Below are 23,653 nucleotides of genomic sequence, written 5' to 3'. Positions count from 1 at the left end.
TCTTAACATCATTCTTTGGCCAACTTCATCGGAGGAATGATGACAGTGAATATTTTGTGATGGATTGATTATTGTATTCTAGTTCTAAGGAAGGCAATTCATTATGACTGTATTCTACAGGTTTCTTTGCAAGAACCATTCTATGGATGAAGATATGCAAGACACAGTTTGTTTAGTTTCATTTGAAAGTTTTTATTGGACATTGAATTTTTTCTTCTTTAATTTCTTCTGTATTAAAAAAAATGGTTTTGAACTTTGCTCTACTGAAGATTGCTTTTACTTTTGACACAATTTGTTTGCGAATTAGTGATCATAATGTAATTTCTCTCTTCATTTCACTGTTTCTGTTTTTGCCCCTTTCTCTCATTGATCATCTTTCTAACCCTCATTTCTTTTCTCTCTGCTCTCTTTCTCTTTTTAAATCAAAGCTTTTACAATGGTAGACAGATTAGCAGCCAAAGACATCGAGGGCCCAGTATGGCAGCTTCTCTACGCTCATCTGGACAATGGCAAAACAGAAGGAGCCAAAGAAGTCATTCAGGTAATTAGCAGCTGGCCTAGGGAGTGATTCATTTTGTACAGCAGTAGTTCTTAAAGCGGAAGTCCATCCTGGTATTGAGTCAACTTGCAGAACAGCATAAATATGAGAGCAACAACATTGAAAGTTTGAGGAAAATCTGATAAGGGTAGGGTAGTTACAAAATGCCGAAGTTGTGTTAGATGACACACAAATTAATTAGCTCTGTGATTTCCTTTCCGAATTTCCGTTCTCAGAATTTTATAAATTTACATTTTTCTTCAAAGAAAATATGTTGTCATACTTGTACCCCACTCTGTACTTTTACTTTTCCTCAATTACCAAGAAGAATGGCAATTTTCAACAAGTCTTTGTACAAAACAAAAACTTCACCATATTATGATGAGCATCTGTTATAACAGTATTCCTGAGAATGAGGTTCCTTCCTTTTTGTAATCAGAAGAGATGGATGATCCATTTTTACAGGTTTTCGCAACCTCCATGGAAAGCCTTGCATATCACCTTTGTAAATATTGTTAAAATTTACTGTTACCTTGTATACTTTGATTTTTATATTGCGAAATAAATTGAATTGGATTGAGATTGATACCACGTATTGTCCCTTTCTTCCTACAGAGATACGATGTGATCAGAGAGAAGTCATCTGGTTTGATAGGCTACGTCATAGAGATGGTGGGATCAGATGATGATGTGGTAAGAAGATTGATTTTAAACAAAAGGGTTATTAAAGAGAGGGTAGAGTTCTGGTAGAGGGGAAGAATATTTTAGCACCAATGCCACTTTCTAAACTTATTTTATTAGGAACATGCTTGTCAGTATTTCGTTACTTTTATAATTCATTTGTTCTATTATATATTGTAATACTGTATGGTTTATATATGTCATTTAACTTGTGGATATTTGAGTGGAAAATAAATAAAGTCAAATCAAATCAAAAAATCAAATCAATGGAAGGCAATATCCTGAAATGTTCTCACCTTCCAGGTAAAACTAGAAATGGTTTAAAGGTAAGGATCAAATGTTGTTATCAAATGTGCATGCAGTCCCATGTACCCATATATGTGTGCAGTGAATTGAGCAAGATTTTGGTTTATTAGTTATAATTTTGATGATTCCATGACCTTGCAACACACAATTATTCATGCTATTTACATAAGCAGCCCTTCCCAGTAAGTTTTGACCAGCACTCAACTCTACTAAACACAATTCTTAACCAGTAAATTCCTTCACCAGCATGCTGTATGAAAAGTAGTTGCTAAGGACAAGTTTGTGTCAACCTTCGTTCATATTTGTCATATATGAACAATTAATCTTTTGATATTCTTCTCTAGGATATCTTCTTTTTCTTTTGAAGGTTACCTTGTTGTATTTTCATACCAGTCAAAATCATATTAGAATTTATATTCTCAAATATAGATGAAGTGTCATGAAAATACAGTTGTAAAGGTAAATGTTGGCTCGGACATAAAGTTTTCAATCAAATAGCACCTTGATACAACTTTAATGAGAGTTATTAATTCGATTCCTCTGCAATGATTATGTTTTTCAGGAAGGAAAGATTGAACAGGTCTTACAGATCACCAAAGATGAGGATTATCTTGATAGAGCAAAGATCTACTTCTACCTACTCAAATCATATGGTAAGTCCCTCTTAGTAATCCAGACTGTTGAGAAAAAATGAAAAATAGAAGAAGAAGAAATGGTCGCACTTATTGATACATGTATCGTAATGCCATGGTATGAACATAATTCTTATTGTAACTGGAAATGAATTATCGACATGTCCAAGGTATGTCTCACATATTACCAAGTTTTGTTGAATTCATTTTGACATTGTGAACATAAATATTTGATTTGATGATTTTTGTCTGATTCAAGCCGGAGTCGTGCTATAACGTCAGATATAGTGAAATCTTAGATGTTGTCGGTAACATCTGGGACAAAATAGCTTTGACTTTTCCCTCACTAAATGTTAGTGTTTCCTATTATAATTTAATTATTATTTTAATCAATAAACGATCCAACTACTTTGACAACTATGTCAAAGTGATGACTTAACCAAATGATTTATTTTAATGCAGAGAGTCCTTGTAATAATACAATTAATGATAAAACAAATTAATTTGATTGATTTGTGTTCTCTTCATCTGTAGATAATGAGAGTAACTACGAGGGTGGGTTGACGGTGAAGCAGAGGATGGAAGATGAAGGTCTACACATGAGTGATTTCATGCTCAAGAGACTGGCTTTATTACTCAAGAAGACTGGTCAACCTGTCCCATTTGATGAACCACCAGTGAGTAAACCAATAGACCTTCGGGGCGTTTCACAAAACTTGTCATCAGTGACAAATGACAGTTTTTGTTATAAGCTACTGAAATCCTTGCTTCTGATTGGTTGTCAACAGATTTGTCACTGATTTTTGTCATTTGTCATTGAAAAAAGGCTTTGTGAAACGGGTCCCTGGCCCCTGTTGCATAAAACTGGCCATCGATGGTAACTTGCATAGAAACCTTGATTTGATTTGCTGTTGAGTGATGTAGCCATGGTAGTTAATATTGATGGCAAAGTTACCATCAATGGTAAGTTTTATGCAATAGGGCCCTGTTTAGTAACATTTTTAAATGTATGGATGTTTCTTTCCTGGGGACCTAGTGTTGAGTTATTCCTTTAACCTGTTCAACCATGATTCTATAACTAAGTGAAAATACAAAAGCTTGTCCCTATGACATTTCTTTCTCATTTTACTATCTTAAGCAAAGTAATTTTTATTCTGTTACAAAATTCAAGTAATTTATGTAAAACTTTTGGCTTTACACCTTGCCTTTTACAGATCAGTGTACTGTAAAATTAAGGTAGGTCCAACTTTGGTCGCTTTCAAGAATATGGGCCAAAGGCATTTATTGGAGAATTGCATTGTAGCTCATAAGTGTTTTCCACAAGAATACTTGCATGTTTAAGAGTGTACTTATTTGCTGATCAAGATAGCAGTTTTTGATAGGTACTTTTGTATCTTTATTGAAACTCTGTTCATCCATTCTCCTTTCCCCCTCCTCATCTTGTACCAGAATCCCATCTCATTCTACCGAGAGAAGCTCAGACTGGAGGACAAAGACAACCTACCCGAGATCAAGATCACAGAGGATGAGAGCTGATCCCAGTCAAACAACTCTTATATGAACATTGAAATCCTACCTGGATACAGAAGAAGAAGAAGAAGATGAGGATAATGGTGATAATGGTGATGATGGCGATGGTGATGATGAAGCATGACAGGAGACAGTGTGAAAGGGTCTGATGGTGGGCACTTGGTCAGCCGTGCGAAATGGATAGGAGGACATGCCAGGGGTAGTTGGGCAGAAAGATTTATAATTTTTTGTTTTCTATGATTTTGTATGGTTTTTTACATCAATAGGCCTGTTTTGAGATTTATTTATTGTATTTTGATTTGACAGTTGCAGTACTCGGGCTGTTTCCCTTTTCACGGCAAATCCATCGTAATGTATTCTAATGCGTTTAAATTTTCATGTGGTTGTTATTCATGAGCAGTTATGCTCCAGTCACACCAACGAGACAGACACCGGGCTGAAAACGGACCAAACCATCTGTTTGGAGCCAGAAGGGCGCTAACTCTTTGTAAAATGATATGAATTAATGCCCTTCTGGCTCCAAACAGACAAAACAAAAGGTTATGTTACCCCCGAATGGCCAAGAATTTGTCGGTTAGGAGTCCGTATGGAGTCGGTTCGGCGATGCGACTGAGGTACTTGTATATTACCCATAGACATGGATATGCTATGGTAAGTTAAGGTGTGAATGGGATCTAAATGTGTATGATTGAGAGGTTGGTGATTGTTGTAATTTGAGATGCTGAGAAAGACTTAGGATCTTCCTTTTCAAATCTCTCTGCCGTATTGATAGAGCATCATCCCCTTGATGTGATCACATCCTTAGAAAATAAATGAACTGTGTTAAATGCACATTTTTAACAGAAATTTAATTAACTAATGCGTCATATATTGTCAAATTAAACATATTCATCATGAAAAGTAGCATTTTTATTGCTTCAAGCATTAGTTGATAATATGATTACTGTAAAAGCAGTTGTTTTTTTGCAAGTTATTTTACCTGCAGACTATTAAAAAACAACAGAGAACGTACTTATGGGTGTTTGTAATTCATGCTACTAATGAGTAATAACATTTTAAAATATGTATTTTTGTGTAATATGGTGGACCATGCAGAAAAATAAATGAAAGGAAGTGAGTTACTGGTTCAATTTACAATAGATTTTTGCAAGATGTGTATTTCTCAATTATTTTGATTCACTGATAACTCATTTCTTGTATTCCATTGAAATTCATTTCTGTAACATTCAAGATATTTTGTGACTGAACTACTTTTCTTCTTTACTTGAAGAATAAACATATAATCTGGAGATATGATTACAGTGGAACCTCATTATTACAAACTCTCTGGGACCAAGAAAGGTACCATGTTAAATTAAGCCTTGTTATATCATAGCTACTAATAATAGAAAACAAAGAATTGGGACTATCAACATTACCATGTTTTAACATGAGTTTGTTATGACAATGTTCTTTATTATGAGGTTCCACTGCATAACTATTGGTATAACTGAACGATTTATGAGCCAGTTACCTGGTAGTTACAGACGCTTCATATGTACTTTGACCTGTGTTTCATTGACAAATGAATTAATTGGTGTAGTTATTGATCTACGTAATCAATGTATTTTACAAACATAACGTTCATGAGATTATTCCACAAAATTGATATACACGTGCAATGTATATTTACGAACTGTTAACCTCTCTGTAAGCTTTCGTATTCTGTCTTACTTTTTGTGCTTCTCCAAAAGTGAATATTATTTATGTTTTTAATTCTTAATGCCCAATACCCTCTGAAAGTGCATCTAAAGCATATTTTCTCCCCATTTATGAATTAGTAGAAGAATGTTGCACAATGGCTGTGCACTGTCCTAAGAAAGTGTTTTGGTGATAGGTGCCCCCCCCCCCTGAATTCATGTTAGTTTTGTATATCATTGAAGTAAATATATGAATTTGAAATGTAGTTTGTCAATGATACCATTATGAGATATGATTATTGATATGCTTTCTTTGTCAGTGCGTGGATTGTGCAGTCTTTCTGTATTGCATCACTTACATGTATAGTCATATTTTGACAAATTAAAATTTATTAAAGATGAGACTTTAATCATTTTGTCAATTCATGATTTGTGTATTTTCTAAAAAATTATATATATGTGTAATAAAAAGTATAATACACTGTTTGTAATGTATTACAATTTAAAATTCATATAGGCGGATACTGCATTGACCAACAACAATTAAATGTAAATGATAAATAAACCAAATACATGTACATTAAAAGACATATAGTTCTCTGCTTTAGAACTTTAAAAGTATAACGATTTGTTACAGGGGGATTCATTTCAATAATCTTTTTCAATGGTGGATTTGCTATTGCTATAATTGCAAATTTGTGCAAGCTTTAAGTAGAGACTTGCATGATATATAATATCAGTAATAATAAAAGTTGGTTTGTTTACCAAAGTTAGCATCGGTCATTTTTACCCCAGTAATCTCCAGGTACACATTTACACATGTGGATTATTAATTTCTTTCCAAAAGACGTTAGTGACCGTTAGTGCCATGCTGAGATTCGAACCTTTAACCCTTACATTGAGAGTTGAGTGAATGAACCACTAAACCACAACACCTCCACACATTAATCAGTAAGTGAGCTGGTCTTTTAGTGCTCTACCGAGTTAAAGTGAACACACTTCACATCAGTAAGTTCATAGCCGCTCGATTTGGGTTCACCAAACTTTTCTCTTATCTTAAAGTCGACGTACTGGGTGCAAACAAAGCAAATGATAAATGGCATTGATTAATGAACTCTTATGGACAGTCATGCCAACAATGTTGTGTTCCCACGTATCAATGTTAAGAGTAAATTATTATTGTCATACTTATCTGAGAGATAATGGCACAAAAGCCAAGATCTATAAATGCTGAATGACTTTCAAAACAACTAACTTCAAGTTCAGGTTTTTTTGGGTGTCTGTAAAAATGTCAACTTCAGGTATGGGTGCAGGAACATATTTTCCACCAACAGAATGTACTTTACAGATAGTTGACTGGCTTGAAAAACAGGGAAGAAAGAAAGAAGGAAAGGAAAGGGTTCTAATGTATAAATTTGCCGTCAAGGGTAAATGAAAAACATGATTTTTAAAATTGTCAACACTGGAATTTCGACAGATATCTGGAGTGGGTGTCCCAGATGACGTAATGTATTATAACCCATTGCTACGAGATTGTGCATGTGCGCTCACGTATGCACAAACTTTTTAAAATGAAGACTTTGAACCATATTATAGTGTTTGTTGTTTGTATTGTTGCGTGTTTTGTTCCTCAATCATGGGTATGATATGCGACGTGTTTATGACGTTAGTATACCCGAGTTGACCCGAAAATACTATTTTATCTATTCTATGCTAATAAACACGCACCTCTATTCTAATTTTAGAGCACAGGGTTAAGAATGAATTATTTCACTCCGAACGTTCCTCTGAATAGTAATGACTGGTAATGAAACTACTGTTTCAGTTCGATGTAACGCCCTTTAAGAAAGTTTAATGACCTTAAACTTTAAAGGAAGATATTTTAGTTTCGGTTAGGAGTGTAATGATAACCCTAATGTTTATCATGTCAAAGCAACTTGTCATGTTAAAAGAATAGCAATAATATCTAGCTTAGTCCATTCTCTTATCTCTTTTTTTCTTCTGTTAAATCTGTGATAGTGTTCATGTAAGTTTCTGTCCAAAATCTCGGAATCGTCGCTGAAGTTAAGACTGATGTGTGGAGGAAAAGCGGCATATGTTGACAAAGATGGAGGAGAGAAAGAAAAAGAAGAAGAAGAAGAAGAAAAAGAAGAAGAAGAAGAAGAAGAAGAAGAAGAAGAAGAAGAAGAAGAAGAAGAAAAAGAAAGAAAAAAGAAAGAAGAAGAAGAAGTTGGAGAAAGAAAGAAGAAGAAGAAGAAGTATGGAGAAAGAAAGAAGAAGAAGTTGGAGAAAGAAAGAAGAAAAAGTTGGAGAAAGAAAGAAGAAGAAGAAGTAGAAGAAAGAAAGAAGAAGAAGAAGTAGGAGAAAGAAAGAAGAAGAAAAAGAAGTAGGAGAAAGAAAGAAGAAGAAGGAGAAAGAAAGAAGAAGAAGAAGTAGGAGAAAGAAAGAAGAAGAAGAAGTAGGAGAAAGAAAGAAGAAGTAGGAGAAAGAAAGAAGAAGAAGAAGAAGAAGAAGAAGGAGAAAGAAAGAAAAGAAGAAGTAGGAGAAAGAAAGAAAGAAGAAGAAGAAGTAGGAGAAAGAAAGAAGAAGAAGAAGTAGGAGAAAGAAAGAAGAAGTAGGAGAAAGAAAGAAGAAGAAGAAGAAGAAGAAGAAGGAGAAAGAAAGAAAAGAAGAAGTAGGAGAAAGAAAGAAAGAAGAAGAAGAAGTAGGAGAAAGAAAGAAGAAGAAGAAGTAGGAGAAAGAAAGAAGAAGTAGGAGAAAGAAAGAAGAAGAAGAAGAAGAAGAAGAAGGAGAAAGAAAGAAAAGAAGAAGTAGGAGAAAGAAAGAAGAAGAAGAAGAAGTAGGAGAAAGAAAGAAGAAGAAGAAGTAGGAGAAAGAAAGAAGAAGTAGGAGAAAGAAAGAAGAAGAAGAAGAAGAAGAAGAAGGAGAAAGAAAGAAAAGAAGAAATAGGAGAAAGAAAGAAAGAAGAAGAAGAAGTAGGAGAAAGAAAGAAGAAGAAGAAGTAGGAGAAAGAAAGAAGAAGTAGGAGAAAGAAAGAAGAAGAAGAAGAAGAAGAGAAGGAGAAAGAAAGAAAAGAAGAAATAGGAGAAAGAAAGAAAGAAGAAGAAGAAGTAGGAGAAAGAAGAAGAAGAAAAAGTAGGAGAAAGAAAGAAGAAGTAGGAGAAAGAAAGAAAGAAGAAGAAGAAGTAGGAGAAAGAAGAAGAAGGAGAAGAAGTCGGAGGAGGAAGGGAGGGAGTAAGGGAAGGAAGGCCTGGGCGAAATTGGAGATAAACGAGAAGTGGCACTCTGGTTCTGAAATGGGGGAATAGCGCAATTAACATTTTTAATGGCCTCTGGACTTTGAAAATAAAGAGAAATAATATGGTTAATTTGTAAATTATTCTGATCCGTCTCGAAAACACAAACTGTACTGAATATATTTTTGTAACATACTTGTACTTTGTGTAGGAGCTATCAACAAGGCAAACGGAGGGGGAGGGGCAATAACTGAAAAAGCCATATCACCTATATCTGTTTACTAGTTTGAGGGATGGTCAACTTATTACCAGTGAACATTGACCATGCAGATCATTTAAATAAATAATCGTTTTCCGACCGTCATGCAATTCGAGACTGATTGAAAGCAACATTCGTGCCTGCATAACATTGTGATTAAAAGTGTTGCTGTAGCACGTACGCATTGCCTCTCTTTGGATCTAACCTGTACTTTCGCAGAACAAACAAGATACATGTATATATATATTTATCTTAGGATTGTAAATACGGCAAGAAAGCATGCCATGTACTCGTATATATTGCATTGCTTTCTGTAAAGCCAAGATCCAACGTTTACGATATTGAAGACGAAATTTCTATTTTCTGAACTTGATTGTCGATGGATCTTGAATTATAGTGACTCTTGCCATTTTCTTTCTAATCACGGTCGAAATGGAGAATGGATTTCACGTCACTTCAACTGACAGGGCCGGTAAGTGTGCCGAATTTTCAGGACTCCCTTGCTAACGAGTTTTCGGGAAAATATATGTTTAAGTTTTCTTTGAAATTTAAGCCTAGAGTGGAATCAGCACTATTCTTAATAGACATTGGTGTACATTAAAACTTGCTGTGATGTTTCATCAGTTTGTACTTAATGGAAATATTTTGACAAAGATATAATAATATGTTCTCATTCTAAAATTTTGAAAATAATGAACATCTGTTGACAAACTGACAATCTGATGACCAGCTTGAATCTTGTCGGCAAATTAAGAATTCAAATAGGGGCGTGGAGACTCGAGGGGAGGGGGGGGGGGCGTGGACCGTGGGGTAAACTTTTCAGCTATGTTGTCGGAAAATTTGGTTTGACATCCCTCTCCACCTTCTCTTTCCCTCCTCTTCCCCTTCTCTTCCCCTTCTTTTCCCCAGTTCAAAGTGGCCTGTCGATGCCCTTGTTTTAAGTTTCTTTTCTTGCTACTATTTAGAGAACACTCGGGCACAGGGCAAGAAGCTCTTTACTCCGGGTCCTCTGTGTGTCAGTCTAACAACCAAAGAAGCCATGCTTCAAGATCTAGGCTCAAGAGACCATACATTCATCAACATTCTCCAGTCAGTACGAGACAGTTTACTTCAAATTGCAGGTAATGATACAAGATCTACCTAGCTAAGTATAAAAGGCAGAAGCATACAAGGGTGGGGCGCGGGAAATTGGGAATACAGGGGGGGGGGTGGGGTTCAGTCATGCACTCCCACGCGTTTTAGTAACCGTCACCTAAGAGATATTCACGCAGAAGTTTATGTCCAACTGTCAAAATATGATATGCATTTTCTGTTGAAATTTATGTTATAAATAAGCATATCACGTGATAATGATGTCATTAATTAGTTTTTCAATCATCATAACCCTTTAAAGGTACTATGTCCCTTTTGCAGGCCAAAAATGAAAAGGTTAAATTCCAATGGCATTTGAAAGATAATACTAATTTAGAACTCCCCTTAAAAAAATGGGGCTTGAAAATGTCTTTAAGTGGGAAAATAACGACTATTAGTTGTCAAATCGACTTAGGAGCTATAGAGCCAGTAAGTAATAGTCTTGATTTTCAGATTATTGTACCGCATGGTCGTACATTTTATGCTGCGCAAAGATTCAATCAGTTTAATTTTGGCCATTACAAGAAGTGGGCTATTATTGTAGACAAATCATTTACAGCTCATTTTATGTATGTTATTACCAAAGAAGAAGAAAAAGCCAGTCAGTCACTCAATACTGACAATAGTGTCAGACAGTGAAGTCTAGCAAGTAAACGGGTTTCCTTGCATAATTTGAATATTAGGATACTGCTAACGTTTAAATTTCACAGATAGGACATACACGACATATCCATAATTCCTGCAAAGTTCTACAGAATTTGAGGTTGGCTGCAAAAGGGACATAGTATCTTTAAGGCTTCCCTTGAAAATATTTTAGTGAAAAAACGGTGCTCAATAAGTCTATTGTGCCTTTGTGTCTAACAACTAAACTGCATAATTATTTTTATGACGATCATAATTATAATGACTCAAGATGTTTTGACCAACTTTATGGTAACATTAAAAATGACAATGGTTGCCCTTTGACCTTATTTCACATACTAAACATCACTGTCTATGCTAATTGACCGGGAAATGTAACGTGACTACGTTCATGCAAACCCATTTCCCCCGTACAAAATTTTAAGCAGCAAAATGATATTGAATGAGCCACCAATGTATCTTTTTTTTTTTAAATACCTTCAGCGTTACACCATTGTATGTAGCTCTTAGCATAATGCACCTCCCATATTGCACTCTATATAGGCCTACATGGGCCTGTATCTTTTGTATCTTTAAAGCATATTGGATTCGTATTTTAGGTATTACCAACATAATCTGCAAATTTAATGATATAGTCAAACCTTGCTATATTGAAGCCAACAGAGAGAAATATACAAAGTGGCTGATGTAAACAGGTTCTATAATTATACAGAACATATTTCTTCAAGTTCTCGGCGAGACAAAATGCATATCAACAATGCAGGTGGCCTTTATAGAAAGGTGGCCAGCCACGAATACAGGTTTGACTGACGTCATAATTCGCTGATGAATTTTGATAATGTGAAAAATTAATTATTTTGCATCAAGTATCATTGTTCTTCTTCTTTTCATTACTATAAGGTGTGTCAAAAGAAACACATACTTGCGTGCTCATGCAAGGCAGTGGTACATTCAGCATAGAGGCCGCTCTTACAACAAGTATTCCTCGGGAAAATCCTCGAGTAAGTTTTACAAACTGATGGCATATCCACCCTTTATAATTATGTAAATAAATGTATCAGTTTGGTTCTTTTCTCAACCGTGGTAAAATGGTATTTGCCGGCAGTCTAAGAATATTAATCGTTTATGAAACAAGGTTTGTATAGGGAATACGGGTTTTCAGACCAAACTGACTAAAAATAATATGCAGTGACACCGCAATGCAAAATGAGCAGCTAGCCCATCCACTTGAAAAATACCAATAGGGTCCTCAAATATTACAAGACAAAACCGGCCGAATGTACGTACTGTAATTTTAAACTATTATCAACCAATTTAAATTCGGCGGCAGAAATCGTGGAACTGGGTTGTACTTCATTTCCTTTTAACCCATGTAGAAACAAAATACACCTCTAAAATAAGGAGAGGTGGCGTTTGCATTGTCTATCTATTATTATTATTATAGTTGATTATTATTATCATTATTATTATTATTATCATTATTATATTATTATCATTGTTATTATCATTATTGTTGTTGTTGTTATTGTTGTGATTGTTATCATTATCATTTTTTTATATATTTTTTTTACAACGGCAAGGTTCTACTTCTGGTCAATGGCGCATATGGTCTGCGCATGGCCAAGGCCGTCAGCCTTCTCGGGATTCCCGAGACCAGCTTGGAAGTGATGACCTTTCCCGAAGATCAGAGAGTGGATCCCTTCCGGGTGGAGGAGAGGCTGAAGGACGATAGAGGATGGACGAATGTTGGAATCGTTCACAGTGAAACAACCTCAGGAGTGATAAACCCCATTGGTGCTGTTGGAAATCTCGTCAAACAGTGTTGTCCGAGTATGAAGATCTTCAAACGGATTTATTCACTCATTACGATACGTTAGGGCTTGAAGCTCGTTTCAAGAACTCTGTAGACTTAATATAAAGTAGTTTCAGAAGATCAATGGTGATCAAAAACAAAACCAGTGACAACATTCATACTTAACTCTTTGGCTTCTCGGCTTATGGGAATCACGGGATGGTCGGGGAGGGGCGGCGTTGGGCTGACGTCGCTTGCCCATAATGCGCATAATGTACATTTCAACTATCGTCACTTTTCCGTTAACTGATATTCACATTTCATTTTGGCAGTTTCGTGCACATTGATAATATTTATTAATTGTATTTATTTCATGCAATATATACATGAATCATTCTGATTAACTCAAACCTTATTTTCATGATTTTCTTTCCAATGTCTTCCATCACCCCGTAACAAAAAAGATGCAGCCTACATCGTTGATGCCATGAGTAGCTTTGGAGCAATACCGATCGAGTTTGAAGCTTCTGGTATTGACTTCTTGGTAAGTTCTGCCAACAAGTGCCTAGAGGGCGTCCCAGGCTTTGGATTCACCATCGCCAAAATCGAGACACTGAAGAAGTGCCAAGGTAATGATGATTATATAAGGTTACAAAGGCATAAGTTTGTAATCTGTGTTGAAGGCAAGAGTGTGTGTGTGTGTGTGTGTGTGTGTGTGTGTGTGTGTGCGGGGGGGGGGGTAGTGGGATAGTGGGGGTGTCATCAGGAAAATAATTTTGAGATCCCGTCTGCCTTCCCTTTTTCGCTCGGAGGAGGCGGAGGTGAGACAAAATCCAAATATGATTTCTACTCTCCTTTTTTCCTCTTTATGATTTGCCTATTTTTATAACTCAAATGTTCTTATTGAGGGAGCTGCGTCGTTTCACCCCTTTGTTTCGCCTATGGGACAAATATTTTTCCCCTCCCGTTTTTGTTTCGTGTTTAATAACTAGATTAGTACCAAAATAGCATCCTGTGTTCTCTGCAGGCCATGCAAGTTTTAAATGATAACTCGTGAGTTTGACGTTTAAATCTTTAAATTTTTTCCGTTTGTAGAAGTTGTATACTAATGAAGAGGTCCGAGGGTCTAAACCAACTTAATGGCTTTACAAGCATTGCTCACCTGCATTTGTTTGTCCTATATTGGTGCGTAGTTTACCACCATAATACTCGTATTAATCTCTTACTGGTTGCATCCATTTCTCCCCGATCACAGGTAACTCAAGAAGTCTAAGTCTGGACCTCTATGACCAATGGCAAGGATTGGAAAAGAACTGCCAGTTTCGATTCACTCCTCCCACCCATACCATCCTGGCCTTCCACCAGGCTCTCAAAGAACTTGACGCCGAAGGAGGGGTCGTGGCAAGAGCGAAAAGGTACGACTATATACTTCTCAATTGTTTTCCTTTCTTTTTTTTTTTTTTTTTTTTTTTTTTTTTTTTTATTTTTTTTATGTGTTTTATTGGTTTTCAAGATACAAATCAACACATGAATCAAAGAAATCAATTTGAAAAAAAAAAAAAAAAAAAAAAAAAAAAAAGCAGCAATACAAAAATGTTAACATAGAATTGTCGCCAGAAGAATAAGACAAAATGATTTTCATTCATAAAAAAAGACATGTTAGGTGTTTTCCGCGTTACTTATATAACAAACATGGTACATAGTACATTGTACAGGGTATTTTTTTTTTTAAAGCATGTTAAAAGCAAAAATACAATTTGCAAAGGAGCTCAAAGGTAACATATTCAAATGTTAAATCTCCATTTCCGAAAATGAATAGGGAGTTTGTTATTTTTTTTGGCAATACAATACTCGAGTTCTTTATTGGCCGTAATATAGCATTTATAACCTTCGAAGTTTGGTGGTTTGCTTTGGAATTTGCATATATAAATATAATATTTAAGTAAAAGAAACAAATATGTAAGGAACCTATCAGATTCGCAACCGAACATTTTTTCAAATGTTGAGACATTTAGAGGTTTATTAGTTTTCTGAATAATAGCTTTAACAGTTTCATCCCAAATAGGCTTAACATTAGGACATTCAACAAAAATGTGACTATATGTCTCAGGGTCAGTATTACAAAATGAACAATTGGGGGAGACCTTCCTTTTAATTTTATACAAAAACTCATTCAAACCTATAGCTCTATGAAATAACTTAAAGTAGAAAGAGCGAATACGAGTACTTATAGTGCATTTAAAGTTATTCACATGAGTCTTTTCCCAATCAACTTCGTCAGGTTCTTGGAGGTCATTCCAAAATAAGATTTGACGTTCTGGAGAACATGACTCTAGCATTGTACTATATGCATATTTTGGAATTTTTAGAGTTTTCAAGAGCTTAGTTTTAACGTCATCAAATATTTTGTCAGGGGTTAAGTCAGAAGTGACTAGCAAGTCATTTGGTATATTTCTCAATAAAAAATTATATTTCCGCCTGTCTTTTTTACCAATATCATAATCCAGAATAAGCTCTTCAAAAAGTTTATTACCTGGGTGGGGAGGGTTGAGTAAATCACTGATATAGACAATTCCTTTGTCCAACCAATCTTCATATAAAAAATAATGTTTTGATTTTGAACAGATATTTCTGTTAAACCAAATACACTGACAAGAGCCAATTGCGGAAAAGACTGTACCGAACTCAGTTTTAGCAAAATTTTCTCTAAATATATACCATGTTTGAAGGGATTCAGCTAATTGACATGAACCTAATTTGTTTAATATACTTTGAGGAGCATATGCTTTCCATAGTATATCCTCTCTGCTACTGAAATTATTTAAAATAGACATTTCAATGGACTTCCACACGCTTTGATAGTTATCATCAAGAAGCATTTTGACCCATGACATTTTTTGAGCAATAGAGAATGTGTATGGATCTATCATTTTTAAACCACCCAAAGAGTAATCATTACACATGAGCCTTCTTTTGACCCTATCACTGCCACCATTCCATATAAATTTATACAGTATTGTATTTAACTGTCTAAAAAATTTCTTAGGTATTTTAATACACAACACAGAAAAAAAATAAAGAACTTGTGGCAGCAATAGGGTCTTTACGACACAGATCTTCCCGACCAGAGATAAATTTCTTGCGCGCCAACAATTTAGGGTGTTTTCAATGGATTTGAGTTTTATCTTATGGTTAAGGTCATATAAATGATCTGTGGTCAAAGAAAAGTGAATGCCTAAAGTCTTAAAAGTAAATTTATTCCACTTCAGACCTTTCTCACAAAATGGATACCTTTGACAACCCTTCAAAGAACCAATCCATATTGCCTCTGATTTTGAAATATTAAGTTTACAGCCAGAGCTCTCAGAAAAAAACCCAATAGTGTCGAATAATGATTTAAAAGAGTTATCTGAGCCATCAATAAAGCACGTAGAATCATCTGCTAACAAAGAAATTTTCAGTTCATTTTCTGCAACTGGGATACCTTGAATATTAGGATTTTGTCGAATAGCAAGAGCCATAGATTCAATAACTAGCAAAAATAAATATGGGGATATGGGACACCCTTGGAAAATACCTCTTTCCATATTAAGTGGTCTGGTCAAATTACCATAGTTAGATACATAACTTTTCCTACCGGAGTAAAATACTTTTATCCAATCAATGAATTCATTACTGAAATTGAATTTTCTTAGTACACAACATAGGAAATCATGGGAAACACTATCAAAAGCTTTTTGAATATCAAGGAGAAGGATTGCACCAGGAATTTGTTCTGATTCTGTATATTCAATTATATCAATAATTAATCTCACATTGTTTCCAATATTCCTTCCTTTTAAAAAACCAGATTGGTCTGGATGAATCAAATCTGAAAGGATTTTTTTTACACGGTTTGCTAAAGTTTTGGCTAAAATTTTGTAATCTACTGTTAACAGGGATATAGGTCTGAAATTTTTTAAGTAGGAGGCATCCCTGTCTTTTTTTGGAATCAAGGTAATAACTCCGTTTCTTTGTGAGCTAGACATTAGTCCATTCTGTAAGGAGAAATTAAATGAGTCTATAAGCATATCAGAAATATCTTTCCAAAACACAATATAAAATTCTACAGGTAATCCATCCAAACCTGGTGACTTGTTATGTTTCATTGAAGCAATTGTATCAAATAATTCCTTTTTAGAGATGGGTTTATCAAGAAGAACCTTATCAACTTCATTTAATTGAGGGAATTCAATAGAGTCTAAAAAGTCCTCCATTTCATTATCTGAATTATTGTCACCACAGTGTTTTGTGTAAAGGGTTTGATAAAATGAATTAATTTCCTCCAGTATAGCGTGTTGATTAACAATAATATCATCATCTTCATTCTTTAATTTGAAAATACTTTTCTTCTCTCCAGTTCTTTTTTCTAAATTACAAAAATATTTGGAGCTTTTTTCTCCTTCTTCAGCCCATCGAAGTCGTGAGCGAATAATTAAACCTTTGGTTTCCACATCTAAAATATCATTTAAAGCCTGGGTTAAAAAATCCTTTTCATTAATAAGCTCATTGTTATTTAAATCAGCACTTAATTTTTTCTCTATATCTTCTATTTCCGCCAAAAGGTATTTTTTTGCAAAATCCTTTTCCTTCTTTTTACGTGTACAATATTCTATACAAATGCCAGTAATGGTGCACTTTAAAGAGTCCCATAAAATATTTGGATTGCAATCGCTTTTGGAATGAATTAATTTAAAATCTTCTATTTTGTCAATGATAATTCTACTAAAGTCTGCATCATTATGTAAATATTTGCAATTCAGTTTCCAAAATCCTCGGCCCCTTAGTGGTTGAGCACCTTTAAAATTTAATGTAACAAGGGAATGGTCGGATTGGATTCCTGGGATTATTTTAGATTGCAAACAATTGGTAACAAAATTATCAGAAACAAGAATGAAATCAATCCTGGATAACACTCTAGGTTTTTTTTGATGTCTCGTATATTGCTTCAGGTTTGGATGAAAACTGCGCCAAATGTCACAAAGATTAAATTCATCCATAAGTGTTATTAACATTTCCTTTGATTTGAAATTTGAGTGGGTGTCCCTACCCCCTTGATAATCCATGGGCCCCAAAACAGCATTAAAATCCCCAGCGCATAGAATGGAGGTGTAATCGAGTTTATCCACTTTACTGAAAACTTCAAGAAAAAAATTGGGGTCATCATTATTTGGACCATAGAGATTAACTAAAATCACAGGTACCTCATTAATGGTAACAGATAAAATCAGGTATCTCCCATCGGGGTCAATAAAAGAAGAGTTAAGGACCAATGACACCCGATTTCGAATCAAAATGGCTACACCTCTACTATTTGAAGCGTGGCTAGAAAACCATGCTTTTTCACCCCATTGTTGTTTCCAAAATTGTTCATCTGATTTAGAAGAGTGAGTTTCTTGTAAAAATATTATGTCACTATTAATTGATCTTAAGTAATGAAAAAATTTTCTTCTTTTGACATGATCTTGTATACCCCGACAATTAAAAGTAGCTAACCTAACATTCATGGTATATACACATAAATACACACCAAATCACTACACTTGTAGATGAAGATAACACTGAAATAAGAATTGTGGTCATAAAAACCAGTCCTATGTAACAAAGCTGCAAAATACTGATTGCTGCATGATCATTTGAAATTAAAAAAGTAATTGACATACATGTAGATGTAAGCATCATCAAAACGACAAGATTAAGACAATAAAAAAGAGAAAAAGGTTGCACGAGAACGAACGGCAAAGGCTTCAAATCATAAAACAGCCCAAACCAAAAGTGCAAAGGCATGCAGAACAGTTCTGAGCAGAAAAAAGGGTAAAGTGACTTTTCGAACTCCCAATCTAACTAGGAAAAGAGCATTCTGCAAACATATAACAAAAAATGTCTTGTGTTGTTGGAGTCAGAGGGAGAAACAGTAAGAATTACAGACAAAATGAAAATGGCACAGAACTTTTATACTGTTGTAAATTGTAACTGACCAGGGCCACTTAAACTCCACATCTTGTAAAATAAACTTAAATTACACTCTTATATGTTTAAAAGTTCACCCTCACCAAATAAAGGAGAGTTAGACATCTGTCAATAACATCCAAGTTACTGTCAACTAGCTTGTTAATGCAAGTTCTTTTGTACAGATGACATGAACGTACGGATGTATATTCTCCAAACAAAGTAAGAAACTTTCAAATAATGTGATGAATAAAAAATGTTGAGTGCTGTAGACTCCACGGTGAAATAGCCAGAAGCAATTAATTCACACCTACGTGTATCTCCATAGACCTATATAGGAATTCTTCAGCAGAACGTCATAAAACAAACATAATAATCAGGGATGAAACTGGAATGTCACATGAATGATATTATCCCATAAAAGGAGGACAGCAGAAAGTTAAGCGATGATCATCTTTCCATCTGGATTCCTATGACATAACTTGTCCGGAAAAACGAAAAAAGGCCTTTTGCCCTCTTCCTTGAGACGCTTGAATGAACCAGCCTTAGCTTTTCTGAGTTGGAGAACACGTTGCGAGAGATCCTCCGCAACGAAAACCTTGTGGTCTTGGTATAATGATGTAGTAGCCTTAAGCTTCTTAATGCAGGCTTTTCGGGCCCTCTCTTTCGCAGCGTAGGCGCCAAAACCTAAGTGGATCCTCCTGGGATATTGTTGAGAATTCTCCTTTACCTGGGGCCGAAATGATGGTGTACGGTGACATCGTTGAATATCCTTGATAACATCCTCAGGCACCTCTGCAAAACGCATGAAATCTTGAATCACCTTCCTGCAGTCTTCCTTGTTATCTGATTCCTGGATCCCAAAGACTACGAGATTATTTCTTCTAGAACGATTTTCAAGATCGTCTAACTTGCTTTCCAGCTTTCCATTCTCTATTTGCAAGGCCTGTACAGCATCTTTCATATTATCAACTTCAAAAGACAGACATTTGATCTTCTCTTCATGATCTGCGACTTTAAAAGTAAGGTCACCCAGTTTTTTGTCGAGAAGTGACTCAATACGAGCCTCTTGTCTATTCTCAAAATCAGCAAAGAATTGTACGAACCATTGTGGTGGCTTGTTCATTGATAGGTCGGCTACTGCCGCTGGGGTAGAGTGGGAAACTGATGAGAGAATGTTCCGTTTCGCTGGGGGGTCGCACACTGTAACGTTCCCGGCGGTTGCCGGGGAAGCCTGGTGAGGAACTGCTGAGTCCGCGTGCTCATTGTTCAACTTTAGTTTCTTACTGAGTGGCGAGTTATTCTCCATGATTACGCATAAATCTGCTCGTAATATTGACTATAAGTTTAACACAGTATCACAGAAGAGTTGAAATTGATAGAATTTACCGTTTATAAGTCACACATATTCGTCACCGGTGATAAAATTCTGCTCAAAACTGCTCTCGACGCAAATCACGTCCACATGCGAAACGCGGCCATTTTCCTCCTGTTTTCCTTTCTTGGAGTTTTCTTCCTATTTATCACTTCTCTTAAAATCCTCCATTTTCTGTCTGAATTCTGTTGGTTCATCGCTCCTTGGATGATAAAATAACTTCGTTTGGCATAATATTGGTTTCTTTGACTCTTACTTAACAATATGAAGTATTTTGTCATAACGTAAATTATTTTACCCTTCCCATTTGTCTTTTAATCACTGTAATGTTATATTTTTAAATAAAGATAGCCTAATCCACCCCCTATTGATTATATATTTAGTTATAAAAAGTAATCGATATGTTAACCCTTTCCTAATAGTCATCTTTTTGACCCAGTCGACCTCCTTGTTCATGAGCCACTTATCTTGTAGCATGTGCGACCCGTATGTCAATCATCCATGTTCTGCCTGTTTGTGATCAGTTCCGGTCATTGCCACTGTTCATATCGCTCTCCATTGCGCTTTTCCTAGATGTTAAAGTGAACTGATGTTTTGTCAGGTCGTCTTTCCTTCCTACTTTCGAAGTCAAACCATTTTCTTTAACATCACTCGGGTCTCGGAGGCAGTGTCCAAGAAAACGGAGTTGTTGCTTTCTATTTTTACCAGCAATGTTTTGACGGTTGATGTTCTGATCTTTTTGCCATTTGATTCGATACGCGACTTGTCCAACTTATTTTGATTATTAATCACACCCCTGCTTGTCTTTTTGTTTGTTTGAAGTAGCAGGTCTCGATACAATCATATACTTCCCGCGTAGATAGTACATTACAGTATCGTTGCCATGGTAACCTCGTACTTTGTATATTGACCTCTAATTTGTTGCAATACTACCACCTTATTTCCCCCTCCCCTCTCTCTCTCTCTCTTTCTCTTTTTTTCTTTTGTCTCGCCCTCTTCCTCCCAGATACAAGGAGAATCGTCGAATCTTGCGGGAGGGGATGAAGGGGTTTGGCTTTCGAGAGTTTTTGGATAATACTCACGAGGGTTACATCATCACATCCTTCTACTATCCGGATCATCCCAACTTTGATTTCACCCAGATGTACGAGCGGCTCAGCCAATTTGGTAAGTTTCTAAATAGTCTCAACTCTTCTTTCCTCTCCTACTTTGTGCTTTGTTGTCTTTATGAATGTGCTATTTTATTATCACTGCCTTCATCAAGATGATTTTATCCATATCTTCCTCCCCCCCCCCCTTTTTTTCTCCCATTTTCTCTCCCCTATCCTCTCTCTTCTTCCTCCCTCACCCATTTCCCCTGTCGTCTTCCCTTAGACCTTCTTCCTCCCGCCCCACCCCCTCTCTCTCTCTCTCTCTCTCTTTCTCTCTCTCCCTCTCTCTCTCTCTCTCTCTTTCTCTCTCTTTAAATATCTATCTTTCTGTTTATCTATTCGGCTCCTGAGGTAAAAAATAAATAAATAAATTGTTGTGTTTAGTATAGGCAACGAAGACACTAAATATCTGGGCGGATCGAATTCAGTGCTTATAATACGGTGGAGGGGTTTGATCGAGAAGGCATTCTTCTGATGTTGGAGATTATCAAATCAATTATAAGCATTACCGTAGGATGAACATCACCTTTGTATTAAATATATTTTTGTCAAATTTATCAATCTCTATCAATCTTTAATTGATTTTTAATCTCCATATCTCTCATTTCCGCAGGTTTGGTCATCTACCCTGGTAAAGTGACGAAAGCAAAATGTTTTCGTATTGGAAACATCGGCCATCTTTTCCCCGATGACATGCGCCTTCTGCTATCTGGTATCCGTCAAGTATTCGGGGACATGGGGATACCACTGCCCCTTAATGATGTCACCATTGGCTGACTAACCTACACCATGTAGCAGGTTATTCAGAAAATGCATTTGCACAGCATCATGAACGTAATGGTGAATGATTTTTAATCAAGACATCTGCCAAGCAAGAGATTAAGAGCTGCGTTACATCACAGGTCCATGGTTACAGGGGTGGGGCAGGGGGGTGCGATTGCCCCTACGAATTGCCCAGCATATACCCCCGAAAGAATATTGTCAAACGATCCTTAAAAGTTTGAGAAATCAACTCAAGGGTTATTGCAATATAATGGTCAGGTGGACACAATATCCTGCCATGTCGGTGTTTCATTCCCTACCGGTTTTATCACACAGTAAAAGCGGCAAACTGTATCGAAAACGATAAACATCGTCATCAACCAACTCTCGAAACCCTTGTTCGCCACCTATTGAAATGAGTGAACAATGATAATGGCATGATACATAATCTGAACATGATTTCTTGATAGCTGTGCGATCGTACATGTAACATTTCAAAAAAATTGATGTGTGAATTATATACATTTTTGAGCGGGAGACGTACAAAAAGAGGAAAAATTTGGAAGGTATATAATACCGTTCATATTTTTCAAGACGTTTAATCCAAAATTGGTAGGAGGTTTATAAAAATGTTATTATCTGGATATTAGAGACTATAACGTCAAATGATTCATAATTCCACACAGTAGTACGCCTTCTTAAACAGGAGTATGTTTGATATCTTATTGAATTTGTATTTGTCACAGTTGTTCGCCCGAAATGCTTTTCCATTAATTTGTACAGTTATGTACTTCTATTATTGTGGCACTAAAATGAATATGTGAACTATAAAATGAGCTTACGAGTGAAACTGAAATGAAAGGAAAATTACCATGTAACAACGTCACGTGACTATGATCGACGTTGTGTGTAATATGAAGAGAGTAAATGTGAGGGTCGAGTTACTGTACCCATCATAAAGTGCACTACATTTCGACTCATATTGAGTTTCTATCGGCACTAATGTTAGTGTGGTTTAAAATATAATATAATAATAATATTTAGCTTTTATATATCGCTTATCACAAATGTCTCTAAGCGCTTTACAAATATATGGCCCCCTTAAATCTAGCCATCATTACTGCATATATGAAGTATGGTAGTTCTAACTCACATTGAGTTGACATTTCGAAAATCAGGCGTATCCTATAGTAAGTGATTTTAAGAAATATCATTATTGTTTTTCTTCTTTTCGTTCTTGTTTTTTATTTTTATTTTTACAAGTATTTGAATACACCAAGAAGCATAAAAACACTTGTGTACGACAGTGATTAGTGTGCAATTTATTGTTCGTTACGGGTGTAATTGTTTCAATTAGAATTTGATGTAACTTTTTTATCTATTGTAAAACTATGTCACTATCTTCAATAGAGATTCTTATATACACATAAGATTATATACACCATAAACTTTACCCACATTAATGGCAGCATGATTGTGTATGTGTCGAGAGATAACCTTGATGGTTTTTAATGAATGCGATATTGATTTGAACTGAACCCCCGAAACCAAGAAAGAGTGTTCTGTTGATCTCAATCCGCAATTATTTTCATTTTTAATTGAACGTCTTCGTATGCGTCTTCATATTTTGCAAACAAAGTCTCTTAAATATATATAATCTCGCTTCAATTAAGATTGTATTCTTATATGGTAGATAGTATAGTCAGGTTCTGTTTGATTTTGTTGTCATTTCTGGAAAACATTGTCCAGAGTTAAGAACAATGATTACTCGATGTTCTTTCTCTTGAAATTTTCACCACATCCATGAAGAATGGTCGATATCTCTGAATAATCTTTGTCCTCCATTTCCGTCCCGAAGACGTTTTTTAATATCTCTCTCAACCTCGATCTTCTTTCCGAACGACTGTATCCATGAGTCTAATCTGGTCGTCGCTTAGTAACGGATGAAGCC

The 23,653-nt window shown here is 35.6% G+C and overlaps 2 protein-coding genes across 2 annotated transcripts in view; both read left to right on the top strand.

Moving 5' to 3' along the window:
* Positions 1-5,776, top strand: part of LOC755486 (leucine-rich PPR motif-containing protein, mitochondrial) — a 28,625-nt gene extending 22,849 nt beyond the window's left edge. The window contains exons 33-37 of the mRNA XM_030998951.1: positions 429-541; positions 1,154-1,231; positions 2,088-2,178; positions 2,692-2,834; positions 3,607-5,776. Coding sequence (XP_030854811.1) covers positions 429-541; positions 1,154-1,231; positions 2,088-2,178; positions 2,692-2,834; positions 3,607-3,693 — 512 coding nt within the window. The 3' untranslated portion in view covers positions 3,694-5,776. The remainder of the gene's footprint in view (positions 1-428; positions 542-1,153; positions 1,232-2,087; positions 2,179-2,691; positions 2,835-3,606) is intronic.
* A 2,918-nt stretch (positions 5,777-8,694) lies between these two features.
* On the top strand, positions 8,695-23,367 carry LOC115929523 (2-aminoethylphosphonate--pyruvate transaminase-like). The gene is made up of 8 exons (XM_030998643.1): positions 8,695-9,333; positions 9,827-9,982; positions 11,535-11,635; positions 12,215-12,464; positions 12,891-13,055; positions 13,682-13,841; positions 20,796-20,956; positions 21,554-23,367. The coding sequence occupies exons 1-8, from the start codon at positions 9,294-9,296 to the stop codon at positions 21,715-21,717; spliced, it is 1,197 nt and encodes a 398-aa protein (XP_030854503.1). The 5' UTR covers positions 8,695-9,293; the 3' UTR covers positions 21,718-23,367.
* Positions 23,368-23,653: the final 286 nt, after the last annotated feature.

The sequence above is a fragment of the Strongylocentrotus purpuratus genome, unplaced genomic scaffold, assembly GCF_000002235.5.
Source record: "Strongylocentrotus purpuratus isolate Spur 01 unplaced genomic scaffold, Spur_5.0 spur5_scaffold_5, whole genome shotgun sequence".
Lineage (NCBI taxonomy): Eukaryota > Metazoa > Echinodermata > Echinoidea > Camarodonta > Strongylocentrotidae > Strongylocentrotus > Strongylocentrotus purpuratus.
Note: the sequence above shows the minus strand (reverse complement) of the source record. Positions and strands in the feature narration are given on the sequence as shown.